Source organism: Oratosquilla oratoria, chromosome 9, assembly GCF_046742065.1.
Source record: "Oratosquilla oratoria isolate Oo_2021 chromosome 9, ASM4674206v1, whole genome shotgun sequence".
NCBI lineage: Eukaryota > Metazoa > Arthropoda > Malacostraca > Stomatopoda > Squillidae > Oratosquilla > Oratosquilla oratoria.
Window position 1 is genome coordinate 39,011,996 of NC_134785.1, and position 20,486 is coordinate 39,032,481.

At 43.3% G+C, this 20,486-nt stretch overlaps 1 protein-coding gene across 2 annotated transcripts in view; it reads right to left on the minus strand.

The window, feature by feature from the left end:
- LOC143028313 (inositol-tetrakisphosphate 1-kinase-like) overlaps window positions 1-20,486 on the minus strand; it is a 62,075-nt gene that overhangs the window by 13,466 nt on the left and 28,123 nt on the right. For both annotated transcript variants that reach the window (XM_076190207.1, XM_076190208.1), the window contains 2 exons: window positions 17,409-17,568; window positions 15,400-15,523 (listed from right to left, as the gene is read on the minus strand). In XM_076190207.1, coding sequence (XP_076046322.1) covers window positions 15,400-15,523; window positions 17,409-17,568 — 284 coding nt within the window. The remainder of the gene's footprint in view (window positions 1-15,399; window positions 15,524-17,408; window positions 17,569-20,486) is intronic.

Below are 20,486 nucleotides of genomic sequence, written 5' to 3' on the forward strand. Positions count from 1 at the left end.
CATTTGGGAATGGACGCTAAGAGGAGACTGTATGAAGGAGTGATTGTGCCAACAGCACTGTATGGGGCAGAAACATGGAACATAAGAGAGGAAGAGAGAAGGAGTTTGAATGTGTTTGAGATGAGGTGTCTGAGAAGTATGATAGGGGTTACTAGGCTGGATAGAGTGAGAAATGATGAGGTGAGGAGGAGAACAGGGGTGGAAAGGGGGTTGGGAGATAGGGTTGATGAAAGAGTATTGGGATGGTTTGGACACATGGAAATAATGAGTGAAGAAAGATTGGTAAAAGAGGTATGGAAGGCAGATGTGGAGGGAGTGAACATGAAGGGACGTCCTAGGATGAGGTGGGATGGGGTGAAGGGGGCTTTGGGGAAGAGGGGAATGTCTGTTGAGGAAGGACAGGAGAGGACAGAAGACAGGGGTGAATGGAGAATGGTTGTATATGGATGATGTTGTGATGCATGAGGTGGAATGGGTGGGGGGAAGGGGGGTGAGGTAGTATGTGAGAGCAATTTTTGACGCAGCCCGAAGGGATTTCTCCCAGTCTTTTCCTTTATGCATGGGGGGACGGAGAAGGGGGGGTCGCCGATTTAATGAAGCAGCCTTGCTGTGGATGTGCTGTGTCTTGCAACACTGCTTCTGACCCAGGGCAATGGACAAGGTGCAGGGATGACCCGTCATCCAGGAGGTGCTAAGATGAGAGGGAGGGTGGAGGGGTGTGGAGTGTATTCAGGGATGGAATGGGTGGAAATTATTTTATGCCTTTTCTTTTTTGGGTATCTCCCTTGTAAGGGGGAAAAAAGTCTTGGTATATGTATGTGTTTGAGATGAGGTGCCTGAGAAATATGATAGGGCTAGGATGGACAGAGTGAGAAACAAGGTGAGGAGGAGAATGGGGGTGGAAAGGGAGTTGGAAGATAGGGTTGATGAAAGAGTATTGGGATGGTTTGGGCATATGGAAAGAGTGAGTGAAGAAAGATTAGTAAAAGAGGTGTAGAAGGCACTGAGGTAGGAGTGAACAGGAGGGGGTCACCACGGATGAGATGGACGAATGGGGCAAAGAGGGTATTGGGAGAGAGGGGAATGTCTATTGAGGAAGAAAGGGAGAAGACAGAAAATGGAGATGAATGGAGAATGGCTGTGTATGGATGATGCTGTGATGCATGAAAGGGAATGGGTGGGGGATGGGGTGAGGGAGTATGTGTGAAAAAATAATTTGACACAGCCCAAAGGGATTTCTCCCCCATCTTCTCTTTTTCTGCACAAGGGGATGGAGGGGGGGGTCGACAATTCAATGAAGTGGTCTTGCTGTGGATATGCTGTGTGTCGCTACATTGCTTCTGACTGGCAGTGGGTGAGATGCAGGTCAGATGACCCATCATCCAGGAGGAGCCCACGTATGAGGGAGGGAATGGGGTGAATGGGAGTGGAGTATGTGGGGATGGAATGGGTGGGAGTGGATTTTATGTCTTTGTTTTTTTGGCTACCTCCCTTATTATGGGAAAGAGCCTTTGGTATATGTATGTATTTGATTATTATTTATTATTATTTATCTGTCCATTTATTATTATTTACTATTTACCTGTTTGTTTATTATCTAACTTTACCTATTTATCTTATTATCATATTATTATTTTTTTATCTGTTTATCTTTATTATAATTTTTTTCACATCCAACCTAGTTATGGACCAAAAGGTCTCCTGTCAGCATGCTCCTCCTTTGTAATCCTTTGTAATCACCTCAGAAATCAACTGTGACATTGCTGACACCAAACAATCATGAACCAAAACACTTCCTCAGTGTAGTAAAACTAAATGACCGAATATTTCTATTGGAAAAACCCTAAAATTCTAGACCTCACATTTGTACTCATATTACTCTCATCACAGATATCAAGGACCTGATGGCAAAAATCAATGAGAAAAAAAAATTAAAACCCTGAAATCCATCACAAACACCAACTTTGGACAACAGAGAAAAACCTTAATGATAAGACCACCCTTGACTATGTCTCTGCAACATTGGTCCTAACAATCAATAAAATTAATACAAACCATTTACAAACATTACAGAACAGAGCACTGTGGGTAATAACAGGATGCACCAAAACCATTCCAACTGAATACCTACATACAGAAATCAAAATCCTCCCAAAAGAACACATGAGAATGACAGGAACATAGTTCTATTCTAGAACCCAAAAAACTATGTACAAATCTATGACAATCTCACAAGCACCACCATCAGAATGAAATGAAAAAACTACACCAGCAGGATAATATTCAAACATTTATAAGAACCTACCACCTATACTACACAAAAACATCCACACACACAACTCTTGGCTGTCACTATAGAGGTCCAGGTTTGAATCCTGCCCAGGGCAGAAATAATTTCAGTATCGCTGCACTGCGGGTTGTTACTCCAACTCTCATGGGCAGGGAAAAGCTGTCGATCACAACTCCAACACATGATCCAAAGACCATGGTAAATCACATACACAGTCAGATAACTACACAGACCCTTCAAAACAAATCACCAATTTCAATATTCTACCAACACTCTTCAGACATAGGCTCCACAGAAAATTGACCTTCCCACATCTGGTAAGAACTACATTGGCATGTTTGCGTTAAGAACATGGGAACAGAGAGGGGGGACACCAATTAACTGAAGTGGCCTTACTGTGGATGTGCCATGGCTTGCTCCATTACTTCTGACCCAGGGCAGTGGGCAAGATTCAGGAATGACCCATCATACAGGAGGAGTCAAGAAAAGAGGGAGTAGAGTATGTGGGGATGAAATGGGTGGGAGTGGATTGCCTCTGAGTTTGGCTACCTCCCTTGCAAAGGGGAAAAAGCCCTTGGTATATATACGTACCAACATAGAATAGACCTGGCCACAGATTCAAACTACCACCACAAAGAAGATATTGAACACACCCTACAAAGCCCCCCACTAACAATCCCAGAACAACATAATATTTCTTCCTTGAGCTGGTGGGCATAGCTGGTTATGTGGGAGCCACTGGACTTCTGCAAGAGAGACTTGGGCTAATGGATTGATTGAATGATTGACAAAAGAGAAAATTGGCAAGAGTACTGAGAAGATATAGAAAACTATTTTGTGACCTTTGATATAGAACAGTACGCATCCCTAGATAAAGCAAAGGATGAAATTGCAGTGATCATCCAAAGGCAAACAAGACTCCCAGAGGCTACAGGAAAAATTGCAACCTCAACTACACACAAAAGGTAGCCACCTTAAACAAAAAAGAAAACTAAAAAGCAAACACAACCTGACAGAACACCTTGCATACAACTTATAAACCTTACATAATCAAGCACAGAGTAATAACAGGATGTACCAAATACACCCCAATTGGACAAATGCACACAGAAACCAAAATCCTCCCTATAGAACACCACAGGAACCCAATTTTACAGCAGAGCCCTAAACAACATAAATTTATCATCACATTACATCTCTCAAACACCATAAAAAAAACACCAGTACCATACTACTAATATTTATAATATTCTACCACCTGTACCACACAATATAGCCACACATAAGGACATCCACACTCAGATTACTAAACAAGTCCTTCAAGATAGACCACCAAACTCAATATCCTACAAACAATCCCCTCACACACACACACACATAAGCCTCACAGAAAAAATATCCCCATATCAAGTATAACCACATTAGCATACTTGCACTTGAGACATTATCCAGCACTGAAACACTACCAACACAGAATAGGCCTGGCCACAGATTCCAACTGCTGCAGATGCAACCACTGCACAGAGGACACAGTTAATGCCAGAACTATACACGAATTCAAAAGCAAACTGGATGTGGAGAGATACAAAAACAGGTCAAAACAGGCATAGCTCTAGTCCTGTAAAATACATACATACATATACCAAGGCTTTTTCCCCCTTACAAGGGAGGTAGCCAAAAAGGGAAAGGCATAAAAACACTCCCACCCATTTCATCCCTAAATACCCTCCACACCCCTCCCACCCTTCCTCTCATCTGAGCACCTCCTGGATGACGGGTCATCCCTGCACCCTGCCCACCGCCCTGGGTCAGAAGCAGTGTCGCAAGACACAGTACATCCACAGCAAGGCCGCTTCATTTAATCGGCGACCCCCCTTCTCCGTCCCCCTTTGCATATAAGGCGAGGACGGGGAGAAATCCCTTCGGGCTGCATCAAAATTTACTCACACATACTACCCCACCCCCCACCCCCCTGCCCATTCCTCCTCATGCAGTCACAACATCATCCATATACAACCATTCTCCACTCACCTCTGTCTTCCGTCTTCTCCCTTCCTTCCTCAACAGACATTCCCCTCTTCCCCAAAGCCCCCTTCACCCCATCCATCCACCTCATCCTAGGACGTCCCCTCATGTTCACTCCCTCCACATCTGCCTTCCATACCTCTTTTACTAGTCTTTCTTCACTCATTCTTTCCATGTGTCCAAACCATCCTAATATTCTTTCATCAACCCTATCTCCCAAATCCTTTTTTACCCCTGTTCTCCTCCTCACCTCCTCATTTCTCACTCTATCCAGCCTAGTAACCACCACCATACTTCTCAGACACCTCATCTCAAACACATTCAAACTCCTTCTCTCTTCTTCTCTTATGTTCCACGTTTCTGCCCCATACAGTGCTGTTGGCACAATCACTCCTTCATACAGTCTCCTCTTCGCATCCATTCCCAAATGTCTATTCCTCATTACACTCTTTAAACCACCAAGGCATTTACTCGCTTCTCTCAATCTACATTCTACCTCCACCTTCACTCCACCTTTTCATGCTACACTTGCACCCAAGTATCTAAAACTATCCACTTCCTCCAGTCGCTCTCCCTTAATGTTCACTTCCAGTCTACTGCCACTTTCACCCCTTGTACATCTCATCACCTTACTTTTACCCACATTTATCTTCAGCTTTCTTCTATCACATACTCTCCCAAACTCTGCCACCAGCTTCCTCAATCCCTCCTCTGACCCTGCCACAAGCGCAGTGTCGTCCACAAACAACAGCTGGCTCACCTCCCACTTTTCTCCATTTTCTTTAACCATCTCCAATCCCTGACTCACTACCCTAGCATTCACCTCTCGCACCACTCCATCCATGTATAAGTTGAACAGCCAGGGCGACATAACGCATCCTTGACGAAGTTCCACCTTTACTTCAAACCACTCACTCTCTCCATTTCTAATCCTAACACATGCTCTACTACTCTCATAAAAACTCTTGACAGCTCCCAAAAGCTTTCCTCCTATCCCATAAATCTGCATAACCTCCCACAGTGCCTTTCTGTCTACCCTATCATAAGCTTTTTCCAGATCCATAAAAGCCCAAAAAACATCCTTCCCCTTTCCTATAGCTTTCTCACATATCTGTCTTACCACAAAGATCTGATCTACACAACCTCTACCCGTCCTAAATCCACACTGTTCCTCACCAATTACTTCTTCTGTTCCTCTCCTAATCCTCTCAATTAAGATCCTCCCATAAGCCTTCCCTACTACACTCAACAGGCTAATCCCTCTGAAATTACTACATTCACACTTGTCCCCTTTTCCCTTGTAAAGAGGAACTATACAGGCACTACTCCAGTCCTCCGGTACTCTACCCTCTCTCCATGTTAGCATCTAGACCTCCTAGAAGACGTAATCTACCACCAAAATCTCCTAGACATTCATCTACCACCTCTGCGTATACTATCGGCACGACACCGATGCATTTCGGTGCAGTCAGAGTAGCCTGGTACTCGACCTGACATCTCCACGCACCTGGTCACTACGGGTCAGGTCGCTATTGTCCAGGCAGACACCTCACGCGCAGTTGGACGGCTCACCAACCCTAAAGGATTGCCACCAAGCCAAGCATTGATACACATTATATTTAAATCCCTTTCCTACGGGATATGTCTATCCTGTCCAACCTCGGACAACTGTATGTCATTTGTAAATATGTATATGCAATGTATAAGGTAGTTAAAACCTATCCTGATCTCTAATATTTGCTAAAACTGCATCTTGTAAATAAATATTATCTCGTCGGCAACCTAACCACGAGCCATGTATATAAGCACCTCCTGTCACCAAATAAAGAAGAGAAAGACCACAGAGAGAGACAGAGCTACACGTTGCTCCGCTGCTTTTATTCTAAGCCTCCGAACACCGCTCAACTACGACCACGTACTACCACAACTCATATGTTGAGATACCATCCAACATATCTGGCAGCAGCAGTGGGATATGAACTTATCTGGAACCAACGCGGGATTCAAAATATCTGGTAAACTGCGCGGGATTCAACATATCTGAAATCAGCAAGCACAAGATCCCGGAGCAGGAACGTTGTGCAACCTACCCAACGCCAGCAAGCCCATCAACTCGAACCTTCGCTGTGAGTCCTACCCAGCGAAGCGAACGAGCTAGCCAACGCACAGGACAAGTTATCCCAGCGATCCAACTATCCAGCGAAGCGAACGAGCTAGCCAACGCACAGGACAAGTTATCCCAGCGAACCACCTATCCAACGAACCGGCAACGAGACAAAAGCCCATCTCCCTCGCCGTGACCCAGCTCAACAACATCCTTCAAAGGAAGTATCGCTCTTACGTCCGGAAGTCGAACCGACACCTTTCAAAAACTGAAGAATTCCACACACGAACTAACCCATTTGCCACCCTTCTCATTCTTTCAATATTTCCAGATCTGCATCATCGCACCACACTCCATCGAATTATTCAACTTCCACCTCTTGTGAACCCTTCACCATCGCTTCACCTCGTCAGAACTGTAAGTAGATGCCTGTATTTATTGGGGCTAGGTAGCTCTAAATTGTTGTGTGAGTGAGGTTAAGTGAAGGCTATCCAGTGATTTTTTTTTTATATTTTTTGCAAAGCCTTAAATTTTTTTCGGTGATTTTTTTTTCTTTTTGTACGAAAGTGTGCATGACCCATTCACAGTCCAACGTTTCACACCATTACAACACTCGTTCCAAAATGGCAGCACAAAACGAAAATAACACACAGTCCTCGCCGAATCAAAACACAGACCCAACCGTCGCTCAACCACACATGCAACGTTCTGCAACAAACCTACTAACACTCCTGCAGCATGACAACACTCTTCCTAAGTTCAACGGGACAAACATCGCCATCCACACTCTCTTAGATGACGTCCGTTCGGAAATACAGCGCACACAGGTGCACGATGAAATGACTAAAATCGCTGTCCTTAAAAGTCGCATCGATTTCAACGATACCCTTGCAAGCGACATAATCCAATCCGACGCGTTCCAACAACCACAGACTTTCCAAAATTTCATTGACGAGTTCAAAAAATCCTTCGCCCCATATGAACAGTTAGGCTCCCTTTCTCCCTTCTACACACTAGGAACAAACTTTAACAACCCCCCTTATCTCACCAAAGAAAGAGCAGTCAGGGAGGCGAGTCAGTTCAAGGAAGAAATAAAAGACGCATTCACTTCTTCACCTTGGGTTAAAAATAACACAATCAGCCTAGATCACGTACTCTCATTATTTGGCTACATAAAACTGATCTCGCGACTTCACCCAGAAACACTAAAGAAAATAGAGAACATTCCTTTTGATCCAGACACAACACTCGTTGACTTCTCTAGAAAATTTTCGGACACATCAGCGACAAAAACACAAATTCAACAACAACAAATCCCCCTTACACACACACTCACACACCCACCCACTCCCACAGTAGCAAAAATCTCACAAGAACATTACACTAGAGATAAACCCATGTCTACCTCTTGTGTGATACAAGAGGTAGACAAATATCACGCACAAGATCACGACAGCGTTCACAATCTAGGAGACCATTCTTTTGCAAAATCTGCAACATAGTAGGACATAGCACAAACAGGTGTTATTACAGACAACCAACTAGCTACTGCTCATATCACGGACCAGCTTTTCACGACACAACACAATGTCGCGTCTTGAAATCACAAACCTACACATCATACGCGTCTCCCCAACACCCGACTAGCGACAACACAAACAAACACAACACGGTATGACTATCGTCTCACGGTGAACAAAACACACGACCTCACGAGACAGAATCAAACCCCCCACTACCGATTCTCACGATGGCTGACTCTCGATCATCCCCGTCTGCTATGACATTTCACGCCACGGTCAACAACCTTCCACAACTACTCTTTCTGGACACAGGATCCCCAGTTAATCTAATGTCAAAGGTTTCCTTCGACCAATTCCGATTCCGACACCGTAGAGTAACAGTTATAGAACCAACGGATATCACATTACAAAATGTAGACGGAGTTCCCTTTCCCATCATAGGAAAAACCGAACTAGACATCTCCCTGCATGCCAACTGTCCTCCCATTACAACGACAGTATACATAGCGGACGTAGTGTTTCCCGCAGATATTCTTATAGGTTTGACATGGATGCAAAGAAACCGCATCATCATCTATCCTGCTCAAAACGGCATTGGTTTCAATAATCACTTCATAACGGCTTTAAAGACAGCTAACACGCATGCACACACAGAAAACACGCGCGTCAAACACTTGCATATGATCGAGCAACAGCATGCAACATCAACAACAGCAACAACTGAACAAAACAGTGACGAAACAGAAAAGGTGACACTTGTAACAGACACGCACACTGGTGTAACGGACACGCCCACCCCATCCGCTCACCCCCGTAGCTCACACCACAGACGTAATAGACGTACACTGTCAGCGCGCATGTCAAAGTCAACTCGCGACCACAAGAAACACGATGTTTTCACTAACATACAGGAAATATCACCACAATACACTACCGTCTCACAGATCTCTCTCACGAATTCTCACGCGGTTGTAATAACTGACAAAACACTCTATCCACGCGAGTACACAAAACTCAAAGTGCGTATCTTCAAAGCTCCCGACTCAGATGTTCTTTGCATCACAGACACTTGCCGTGTATCTGGTGTATCTCTCTTATCCGCCCTATCTCACACATCGAGCAAAGGACACACAACAATCATAGTTGCAAATAATACCAATGCCCCTCTTCAGATGAACAAAGGAACGAACGTTTGTGATTTTACAGTGTATCCCGCCCCAGTACACGTAATCGACCATGACAACTCACAACACGTATGCGCCATCACCAACGGAGAACAGAACACACAGGAAACCATCAAAGCACCACACATTAACGATGTAGATTTCCCTGAAGCACGAGAAGATCTCCTGACACTCTTGAACACGTACAGACACGCAATTGCACTCCCAGGCGAACCATTAGGTCTCACAGACATCATACAACATCATATACCACTTCAACAAAATGCAAAACCACGGTACATACCCGCTTACCGTCTTCCTCACAGTAAAAGAAACATTGTCGACAACATAATTGCAGATATGCTCGACCAAGGCATCATTGAACACAGCCTATCTCCCTGGAATTTTCCTCTCTTTGTCGTTCCAAAACACGACGGCTCTTTTCGCCCTGTTGTTGATTTCCGTGAGCTAAATAAACTCATCATTCCCGAAAGACATCCTATTCCTCATCTCCAAGACACAATCTACTCCATAGGCGAACACAACACGGTCTTCTCTACTCTCGACCTTATGTCAGGGTATTTCCAAATACCTCTAGATGACGAATCAAAACCTCTAACAGCCTTCAGTACCAATACGGGCCATTACCACTTCAAAAGGTTGGCCATGGGACTCGTCTCTGCTCCCTCTGTTTTCACAAGACTTATGTTCAAAGTCTTAGAAGGTTTGATTGGAAAGACTGTCTTCATATACCTTGACGACATTATCATTGCCTCACGGTCACTCACGGAACACCTTACCACACTTCAAACTGTCTTCTCAAGATTAGCCGCGGCAGGCCTAAAACTTAAACTCAAAAAGTGCTCCTTCCTCAAAAAGGAAATAAGGTTCCTAGGACACGTCATAAACTCACACGGTGTCATTACTTCTCAAGACAAGGTTAAGGCTGTTCTAGATTTTCCAACCCCTAACTCTACAGAACACGTGAAATCATTTCTAGGACTTTCAGGTTTTTACAGACGTTTTATCGAAGGCTATGCTCACATGGCAGCTCCTTTAACAGCCCTTCTCAAGAAAGATACTCCTTTTAACTGGACGTCTGAACACAACACCGCTTTCCACAAACTCAAACAAGCATTCACAACAGCCCCGGTTCTGGCATTCCCAAACTTCTCTAAACCCTTCACACTATGCACAGATGCTTCATACAAAGGCCTTGGCGCAGTACTAATGCAACAACACGACTCCAAACTTAGACCTATAGCTTACGCCAGTCGCGCATTAAACAAGCACGAACAAAACTACTCTGTCACTGAAATTGAAGCGCTCGCAATCATATATGCCCTCAAACATTTTAAAGACATCATTCTAGGATACGAAATACATGTACACACAGATCATCAACCCGTTTTAAACCTCTTCAAAGGCAAGAACCTAACTGGGAAACTAGCCAGATGGTTCCTTACTATCCAGGACTTCATGCCTACCTTCCACTACGTCCAGGGCCATGCAAACTATGTCGCCGACGCCCTTAGTAGAAACGTAGCAACAATACGTCAAGCATCAGAGCCACTTGACATTACGCGAGACCGCATCATTGCCGCTCAAGCGACAGACCCCCTATGGAAAAGAATCATACACTATCTAAATTCAGGTGACACTACAAACACAGACGATTTTCCTCCCAACATAGACAACTACTCTCTCATAGACCAGGTTCTCTACCACACAACACTGCTCACAAACAAATGCGAACCAAACCGCATGGTTACACAATTAGTAGTTCCCACAAGTCTTGTTCCAGAAGTTCTCAAAATACTACATGATTCTCCATTAGCAGGACATTGCGGGAAGGACAAGTGCCTCTCGCAAGCTAGGTTAAAGTACTTTTGGCCCACCATGCGTAAAGACATACACACATACATAGACGCATGCCACTCATGCATAACTCATAAAGGTCACATTAGCGGTCAAGTACCAATACACAATTACCCAACACCTTCCAAACCCTTTGAAACCATTGCCATTGACTTACTCAAACTTCCAATCACTCTCAATGGAAACCAGTACCTTTTCGTATGCATCGATCATTTCTCTCGGTTCTGCATCCTCTCTCCTTTAGCGAACAAGACAGCAAAAAGTGTAGCTCAGACAATAATCAATAACGTCATCTGCCCATACACCACACCGAAAACACTAATCTCAGACAACGGCACGGAATTTAATAACGACATCCTCACAAATATCTGCCAACAGTTCAACATTACAAAGTGTAACACCACACCATACCACCCCAGCTCAAATGGACTCGTTGAACGTCAAAATCGGAAGATACTCAATATTCTCAGACACCTTGCCACAGACATACACGCATCTTGGGACGAACACATACCCATGATACAAGCCTGCATCAACAGCGCAATCAATAGATCAATCTCAGAATCACCCCATTTTGTTTTGTTTGGATCTGATAAGAAAATGCCATACGACCTACTCACTTCAGAAACCCCCCCTGTGTATGATTTCAATGATTTTGTCAAGGTAACTCTCAATAATTTCAACACTCTTTTCAAGAGAATACATGAGTCACTGACTCTCTCAAAAGCAGATATGCTTAGGTTGAAGAACGCTCACTCCAGAGATTGCAATGTTTCTGTAGGTGACATAATATACCACACCAACCACCAACCCACATCAAAACTTGCACCCAAATTCCATGGTCCATTTCGGGTCACCGACATACTTCCGCACAATAAGATCAAAGCTCTCCACTTACGCGAACTCACAGAGGCTATCCTACATTTAGATCATATCAAACTAGTTCCTAGAGGTCTCGACATGGATGACATTCCATCCCCGCCCATACTACAACCAACACACACGACCGAGACTCTAGACACAAACACCTTTACCACTCCACTGATCCCGACACCACGCTATAGCCTCAGAAATAGAATTGTATAAGTTTCTTTAGCCCCAACAAATCCAAGCATCTATTTCCAAAACCAATATTTATCATTCATGTTCATCTTATCATGCCATAACCAAGTATCTCCCTTCTAGCTGTGCAGATCACCTTTGCCACTCAGGGAAGGTCAACCCCTTCACCTAGGCACACCCCTCCTTCTTCTATCTCCTTAACAGTTCGTGCACCAAGCCTATGTGGATCTCAAGCTCATGGTGTCGCGAGGACGGACACTGGTAGCGTATGCCGAGCAACTGTTAGCATCTAGACCTCCTAGAAGACGTAATCTACCACCAAAATCTCCTAGACATTCATCTACCACCTCTGCGTATACTATCGGCACGACACCGATGCATTTCGGTGCAGTCAGAGTAGCCTGGTACTCGACCTGACATCTCCACGCACCTGGTCACTACGGGTCAGGTCGCTATTGTCCAGGCAGACACCTCACGCGCAGTTGGACGGCTCACCAACCCTAAAGGATTGCCACCAAGCCAAGCATTGATACACATTATATTTAAATCCCTTTCCTACGGGATATGTCTATCCTGTCCAACCTCGGACAACTGTATGTCATTTGTAAATATGTATATGCAATGTATAAGGTAGTTAAAACCTATCCTGATCTCTAATATTTGCTAAAACTGCATCTTGTAAATAAATATTATCTCGTCGGCAACCTAACCACGAGCCATGTATATAAGCACCTCCTGTCACCAAATAAAGAAGAAAAAAGACCACAGAGAGAGACAGAGCTACACGTTGCTCCGCTGCTTTTATTCTAAGCCTCCGAACACCGCTCAACTACGACCACGTACTACCACAACTCATATGTTGCGATACCATCCAACATCCAGCAAACATTAAATAACCTCACCAACCAGTCCACCATCACTGAACCTCCCTTTTTCAGACATTCTGCATGACATCCATCCAGACCAGGTGCCTTACCTGCTTTCATCATCTTTACAACTGCCTTCACCTCATCCTTCCTTATTTCTCCTCCATTCTCCTCACTCATCACTCTCATTTTCTTCGCATTTCCCACTGCAGCTATCTTTCCTTCCCTATCCTCCTTCACATTTAGCAACTCCCTAAAATATTCTGCCCATCTTCCCCTCACTGCCATCTCTTCCATTATCATCTCTCCATCTGTACCTTTTACCTTTTCTTCCCTACTTGATTCGCCTCCTCTTCCTCTCTTAATTTCTTTCCAAAACATCTTTTTATTACTTTCAAAATTTTCTGTCATACTCCTACCCCATTTCACATCTGCTCTCCTCTTTGCCTCCTTTACCTTTTGCTTTACTTCTCTTTTCTTTTCTTTGTACGTCTCATATGACTCCCCTGTCCTCTTTTGTAACCAATCTGTGAAAGCTCGCTTCTTCTCTTCTACAACCTTCTTTGTTTCCTCATCCCACCATTCACTACCCTTTCTTCTATTTCCCCCTGTCCTTCTTGTTCCACACACCATCCTTGCACACACCATCCTTGCACAACTAGGTAAATACACAAAGCCTCATACTACAATGTACCACACAAACCACCCCTAAACAACACATTTTATTTTCCCTGAGTGACTTGTGCTGTCTTGCTGCACTGTTTCCGACTGGACAGTAGGCAGGAGACAGGGATGACCTTTCATCCGTGAGGAACTAAGATGAGAGGGAAACAAGTGTGGTGGATCAGAGTGGAATGGGTAGGAGTGGGTGCATGCCTTTGACTTGGCTACCTCCCTTATAAGAGGGAAGAAACCCTTGGTATATAGATAGAGTCTTGGAACTGCATGGAGGCTGCTGCTGCTTACCTGAAGGCCATGGTCTTTTACAAGAGAGACCAGACAGAGGCAACAGATTGATTGATCCAACGTCTAATATCAGTAAAATGTTGTGGGTCCCCTGCACAAGAGACCTGGGACAAAAGACTAATTGTTGTTGTTGTTGTTGTTGTCATTCCCTAGACTGTCTGTCCGAGCAGTCCCGTCTCCCCAAGGAATGCCACAGCCGAAACTGGGATTTCCCACAAATCCTTTATAGAGTGTATGTTGTGTTGTTTGCGTGCATGATTGTGTATAATGCAGTCTTCCATTATGTGTTGTATGGTATGGGGTGAAGTGTTACATCCTGGGCAGCTATTCACAATGCGGTCATCCAGCCTCTTCTGGTAGCTTAGAAGTGCTGTCCTTTTGTGGGAGAGAGGATTCAGAAGGGTGGATATCAGGGGGTCTGGCATGCAGCAGTGTGTTGTCTTTCAGTGTGTTAATGGAGCAGTGAGTGATATGATTATGAATATGTTTCCGGAGGCTGGTATTTGGTGGTTGTGGAGGAAGAGAAGAGTATCTGTGTGTGATACAGGTCTTTGGGTGTTGTTTTAATGTTTCTTGGTGTGTGTGGGTGTTCTGCTATGTAGTGTAGTGGGTGTGATGTGTTTGTGGTGGCTGCGGCAAGTGTTTGTGTGCCTCTCATGTCGAGGTGGTCCTTGACTTTGAGGACTTTTGTTTCATGGTGTAAATGGTCTGTAGGTGTTGTATTTGTGCAGCCTGTAATTGTTTTTAGGGCTTTGTTTTGTATGATTTGAAGGGTGTTGTGGTGTGTCTCACTGAGATTAGGAGCCCATGCAGGACTCGCATAATTCATCACTGAGCGTATGCACTGTTTGTATATTGTTGTATTAGTTTCTTTGTTTTGTCCAAATGTTGTTCCAGCGATTGACTTAAGTGCATTAAGTCTAGGTGTGCATTTGTTTTTTATGTTTGTGATGTGTTGTTTGAAAGACATGGATGTATCGTATGTTACACCAAGAATTTTCGGTGTGTTTGTGTGTGGTATTAGAGTGTTGTTGATGTAGAGATGAGGTATGTATTTGTGTTCTTTTGTCCAGTTGGTGAGAAGTGTTGCTGTAGATTTGGTTGGAGCTATTTTGAGTCTGTTTGTGATGAACCATGTGTTGAGTGTATCAAGGTATGGCTGGATTATTTCTGCAGCTTTGTCTGTGTTACGATGTGTGCATGTGATTGTTATGTCGTCTGCGTAGGAAGAGATTTGTATTTCTGAGGTGTCTGGTGTGGGTAAGTCATGCATGTATAGATTAAAGAGCGTGGGGGATAGAACAGAGCCCTGTGGTACTCCATTCCTAATGTTTCTGATGTGCGATGATTGGCCATTATATGATCAGTTGATTGACCTTTGTGAAGAAATGTTATGTAAGTCTACAAAACACAATTGCAGATCAGTGGAGGATGGAACTAAAGGGGCAGACAGTTAGCTCTTTGGAATTTATGGACACAATAAAAATCTACCAAATTATAGCATGGATCTGAATCTGCTTACCTGTTGAAGACAGCAGGATCTGCTTTGGGAAGATCAGTTTGGTCCTCTGGATCTAGCTGGCTCAATGGAGAACATGAATCTGCTTTAGATACTTGATGAGAGTTAAAGAATATAGTCTCCTGATCTGAAACAGAAAAATTTGAGATAGGATTGATAACTAAAACATTATCAAAAACCTTTTCTCATTTGAAAAGGAGCATAAGAGACAAAGTAAGAAAGTTTAAATGTGTTGTGATGGTCTGCGAAGTATGGATAGTGAGAAACGAGGTGAGGAGGAGAGCAGGGGTAGAAAAGGAGTTGGGAGGTAGGGTTGACGAAAGAGTATTGGGATGGTTTGATCACATGGAAAGAATGAGCGAGGAAAGATTAGTAAAAGAAATATGAAAGGCATAGGTGGATGGAGTGAATCTGAGGGGGTGACCAAGGATGAGATGGATGGGGTAAAAGGGGCACTGGGAAAGAGGGGGGATATCTGTTGAGGAAGGAAGGGAAAAGACAGAAGATAGGGGTGAGTGGAGAATGGTTGTGTATGGATGATGCTGTGATGCATGGAAGGGGGTGTGGGTTAGGTGTATGTGTGAATAGTATTTTGATGGAGCCCGAAGGGATTTCTCCTGTCTTCTCTTTTTCTGCATGAGGAGACAGAGAGGGGGGTCGCCAATTAAATGAAGTGGCCTTGCCATGGATGTGCTATATCTCACTGCATTGCTTCTGACTGAGGGCGATGGGTAAGATGCAGGGCTGATTCGTTATCCAGGAAGAGCTGAGAAAAGAGGGAGGGAGTGGTGGTGAATGGGAGTGGAGTGTGTGGGGATGAAATGGGTGGGAATGGATATATGTCTTGATTTTGGCTACCTCCCTTGTGCTTCCATCTATTGGTACAAACCAGTATTGAAATGGATGAGAAATCTGAATGCTGGAAAGGGCTGCCAAGGTTTCTAATTTCCAGAATTACACCACTAACGCACACAATAAAATTAAAGTCACTTCATGCAATAAAAAGCTTGAGAACCAATGACAGGTACTTGCAAATGGTGGTCCTGAGACAGACATCAGTCCTACCTGGAATAGCTTTGAAGGCAATACAACCCAGATTGGAAAAATACATACATACATACATATACCAAGGCTTTTTCCCCCTTACAAGGGAGGTAGCCAAAAAGAAAAAGGCACAAAATCATTCCCACCCATTCCATCCCTAAATACACTCCCCTCCACCTTCCCTCCCATCTTAGCACCTCTTGGATGACGGGTCATCCCTGCACCTTGTCCACTGCCGTGGGTCAGAGGCAGTGTCGCAAGGCACAGCACATCCACAGCAAGGACACTTCATTAAATCGGCGACTCCCCTCTCTGTCCCCCATGCATAAAAGGAGAAGACAGGGAGAAATCCCTTCGGGCTGCGTCAAATTTTGCTCACACATACAACCTCACCCCCATCCCCCCACCCATTCCACCTCATGCATCACATCATCCATATACAACCATTCTCCATTCACCCCTGTCTTCTGTCCTCTCCCGTCCTTCCTCAACAGACATTCCCCTCTTCCCCAAAGCCCCCTTCACCCCATCCATCCATCTCATCCTAGGACGTCCCCTCATGTTCACTCCCTCCACATCTGCCTTCCATACCTCTTTTACTAGTCTTTCTTTTCTCATTCTTTCCATGTGTCCAAACCATCCCAATACTCTTTCATCAACCCTATCTCCCAACTCCCTTTCCACCCTGTTGGAACAATACATGAATCTAAATCTAAATATGGCAACTAGATAAGGAGATATACCCTAAGTTGGAACCATATGTGGGTTTGTAGCTAGGTATGATAACTAGAGCATAACAGACAAAATGAGCATTGCTTCTTTCTTGTATCCTATCTATATACTAAGGGCTTTTTCCACTTTACAAGGGAGGTGACCAAGTCAGATTAAGGTAAACACCAAAAAGCCCCTTCCCCCTCACCACCCTTTATTAAATGGTAAAGCAATTTAAAGTAGTTACTACAACATACCTCCAGCATAAAAATTCTTAAGCGATGGCCTCACAACAACAAACCACTTGTTTCCAAGGACATACAACTTGTATAGCACTGCTCCATGGTTGATGAAAGACTGTGCCACACAGGGTACTGGTACCTCCCGTAAACGGCGGCGACACATTACTACAGCCATCTGAAGAGGGAGAGACATTATATACACACATATTCAAACCTATAGTATCTATGAATAAAATCTGTTTCTCAACCAAAATGAACAATGCCATGAGGAACTAGTAAGGCACCTTATTTAGATAACCATCACCTCTTATAATGGATGACACATGGTTTTAGAAGCAGTACCAACAACACTCTATAATTACAACACCCAACTACTAAAACCTGACCCTCTGATATCTATGACTATTAGGAACTGGTTATAGTCAATACATATACTAATAGCCTTCCCCCTTTATGTGGGGATGGCCAAGTCAAACCATACACACTTTCATGCAATCCACAGGCAGAATTGGACAGCTGGAAAAGAGCTCTACTGTGCAGTGCATTTTTGCTAAGCTATTTTGGAAACCACTAGTTGTATTTAAGAGCGTGAAGGGAGTTGTGTACACCAAGTGACCAAAATGACATGTTACAATATTAGTGATAAATACACAAAATGGAGAAAGATAAAAGTAAAAGAAAAACTGAACCAACAAAGAAATATTTAGATATGAGCAGAGTGGAATCACCACTGGGGGTAATACCAAAAAGATCTTGCATGAGTGAAACCCTGAAAGCTACTCAAAGATTGGATAATTATGCATTTTCTGGATTTGCAAGAGGTGTAATATTAGATAGAGGTTTGGAGTTGGATAGAGAGCCTAGGTACAAAAATGTCTTAAGAAATTGGGATATTGCTGTAAGCTAATTGATTACTCAAAGAAGGAAAGGTACCACAGGATTGGAAATTGCAAATATTGTACCAATATATACAGGAGGGGACAAGGAAATCCAACTATAGACTGGTTTCCCTTACAAGCGCAATAGCAAAAATATGTGAAATATTATCAAAAGTAGATGGATTAAATATCTGGAAGAAAATAATATATTGAATCCAACACAATCTGGATTTAGACATGGAAGATCATGTGCGACTAACTTGATTTGCTTCTACTTGAGACTAACAAAAAGGGACGGATGGGCGGATTGTGCTTTCCTGGATCTACAAAAAGCATTTGATAAAAGTATCACACAAAAAGCTAATAAGAAAAACTGAATCAAAAGGTGGTATGCAAGGAAAATTATTGGAATGGATGGAAGATTTCTTGAATGGGAGAAAAAGGAGGGTAGTACTTAGAGACAAATACTCAACCTGGGAAGTAATGATAAGTGGAGTCCCACAAGGTTCGGTACTGGCTCTGATTATGTTTGCCATATACTGTATATAAATGACATAGATGAAGGTGTGAAATGTTATATGAACTTCTTTGCAGATGATGCAAAACTACTTAAGAAAGTAAGTACAGAGGAGGACTGTTAATTACTACAGAAAGAACTGGATAAAGTCTGGGAATGGAGTCAAAAGTGGGAAATGAACTTCAACATCAAGAAATGTAGTATAATGAAGTTTGGAAAAAGTAAAAATAGAATATCTGGGCAATATAAAATTGGTACAAAGGAAGTTAAAAAAAGTAAGCTCAGAAAAGGACCTAGGAGTAATTATCAGCAAAGATATGTCAACAGACAAGCATATCAACAAAATAGTCAGAGAAACCTTCAATTTACTAATATCAATGAAAGTGGCATTTGATTACTTGGATGAGGAAATGGTAAAGAAAATATTAGTTACACCGATAAGACCAAGATTGGTTTATGCTGCAATACTATGAACATCCAGTACTAAAAAGAATATAAAGAAATCAGAAAGAATACATACATATACCAAAGCTTTCTTCCCCCTTACAGAGAAGGTAGCCAAAAAACAAAGGCATAGAAATCATTCCCACCCATTCCATCCCCTACATACTCCACTCCCTCCACCATCTTCCCTCCTTCTTATCTTGGCACCTCCTGGATGACAGATCATCCCTGCATCTTGTCCACTGCCCTGGGTCAGAATCAGTGTCAAGACACAGCAATGCCGCTTCATTAAATCGGTGACCCCCCTTTCCGTCCCGTCATACAGAGGAGAAAATGGTGAGAAATCCCTTCAGGCTGCACCAATTTATTTCTCATATATACTCCCTCACCCCCCATCCCTCACCCACTCCCCCTCATGCATCACAGCATCATCCATACACAACCCTTCTCCATTCACCCCTATCTTCTGTCCTCTCCTGTCCTTCCTCAACAGACATTCCTCTCTTTCCCAATGCCCCTTTTACCCCCATCCATCCATCTCATCCTAGGTCGACCCCTCATGTTCACTCCTTCCACCTCTTTTACTAGTCTTTCTTCACTCATTCTTTCCATGAAAGAATACGAAAAGCAATGACAAAGATGGCACCAACACTCTCCAAATTGACATATGAACAAAGATTGTCCAAACTGGAACTATCAACCCTGTAACAAAGAAGAGAAAGAGAAGTCCTAGATAAAGATGATTTATTAAAGTGGGACAAAAGAAAAACAAGAGGACATGAAAAGAAACTAAAAAAGGATAGTTATAGAAGAGATCTGAAAAAGAATAGCTTCCCACACAGATACAAAGACTGGTCACTACAAGCATTGTTCCCTTCCCATATAATACAACTAAGTAAATACACATCCCACATGTATTATGCTGATTCCAAAACTTGTATGTGTACAATATAAATGTTAATAAGATTCTTTCCACTTCCCCAACTTGCGCACCATAACTACAAAGCTTGGTACCTAGGCATAGGAGTAGGGGATTCACCCTTTCCACTCCTTGCTTAACCTCTTCAATAATAATCAAATTCTTGTATACAGCATTGGATGCCTGAGGTACAATGATTGAAGCATCACAATACTTGTGTTATAAAATATAAATCACTGCTGTACTACTCATTCTCTTTCAGTGAGTAATAATAAACACAGATAACATGACCAAACCAGTTCACAAAATCCTGGGGTCACTCAGCTATAACTACA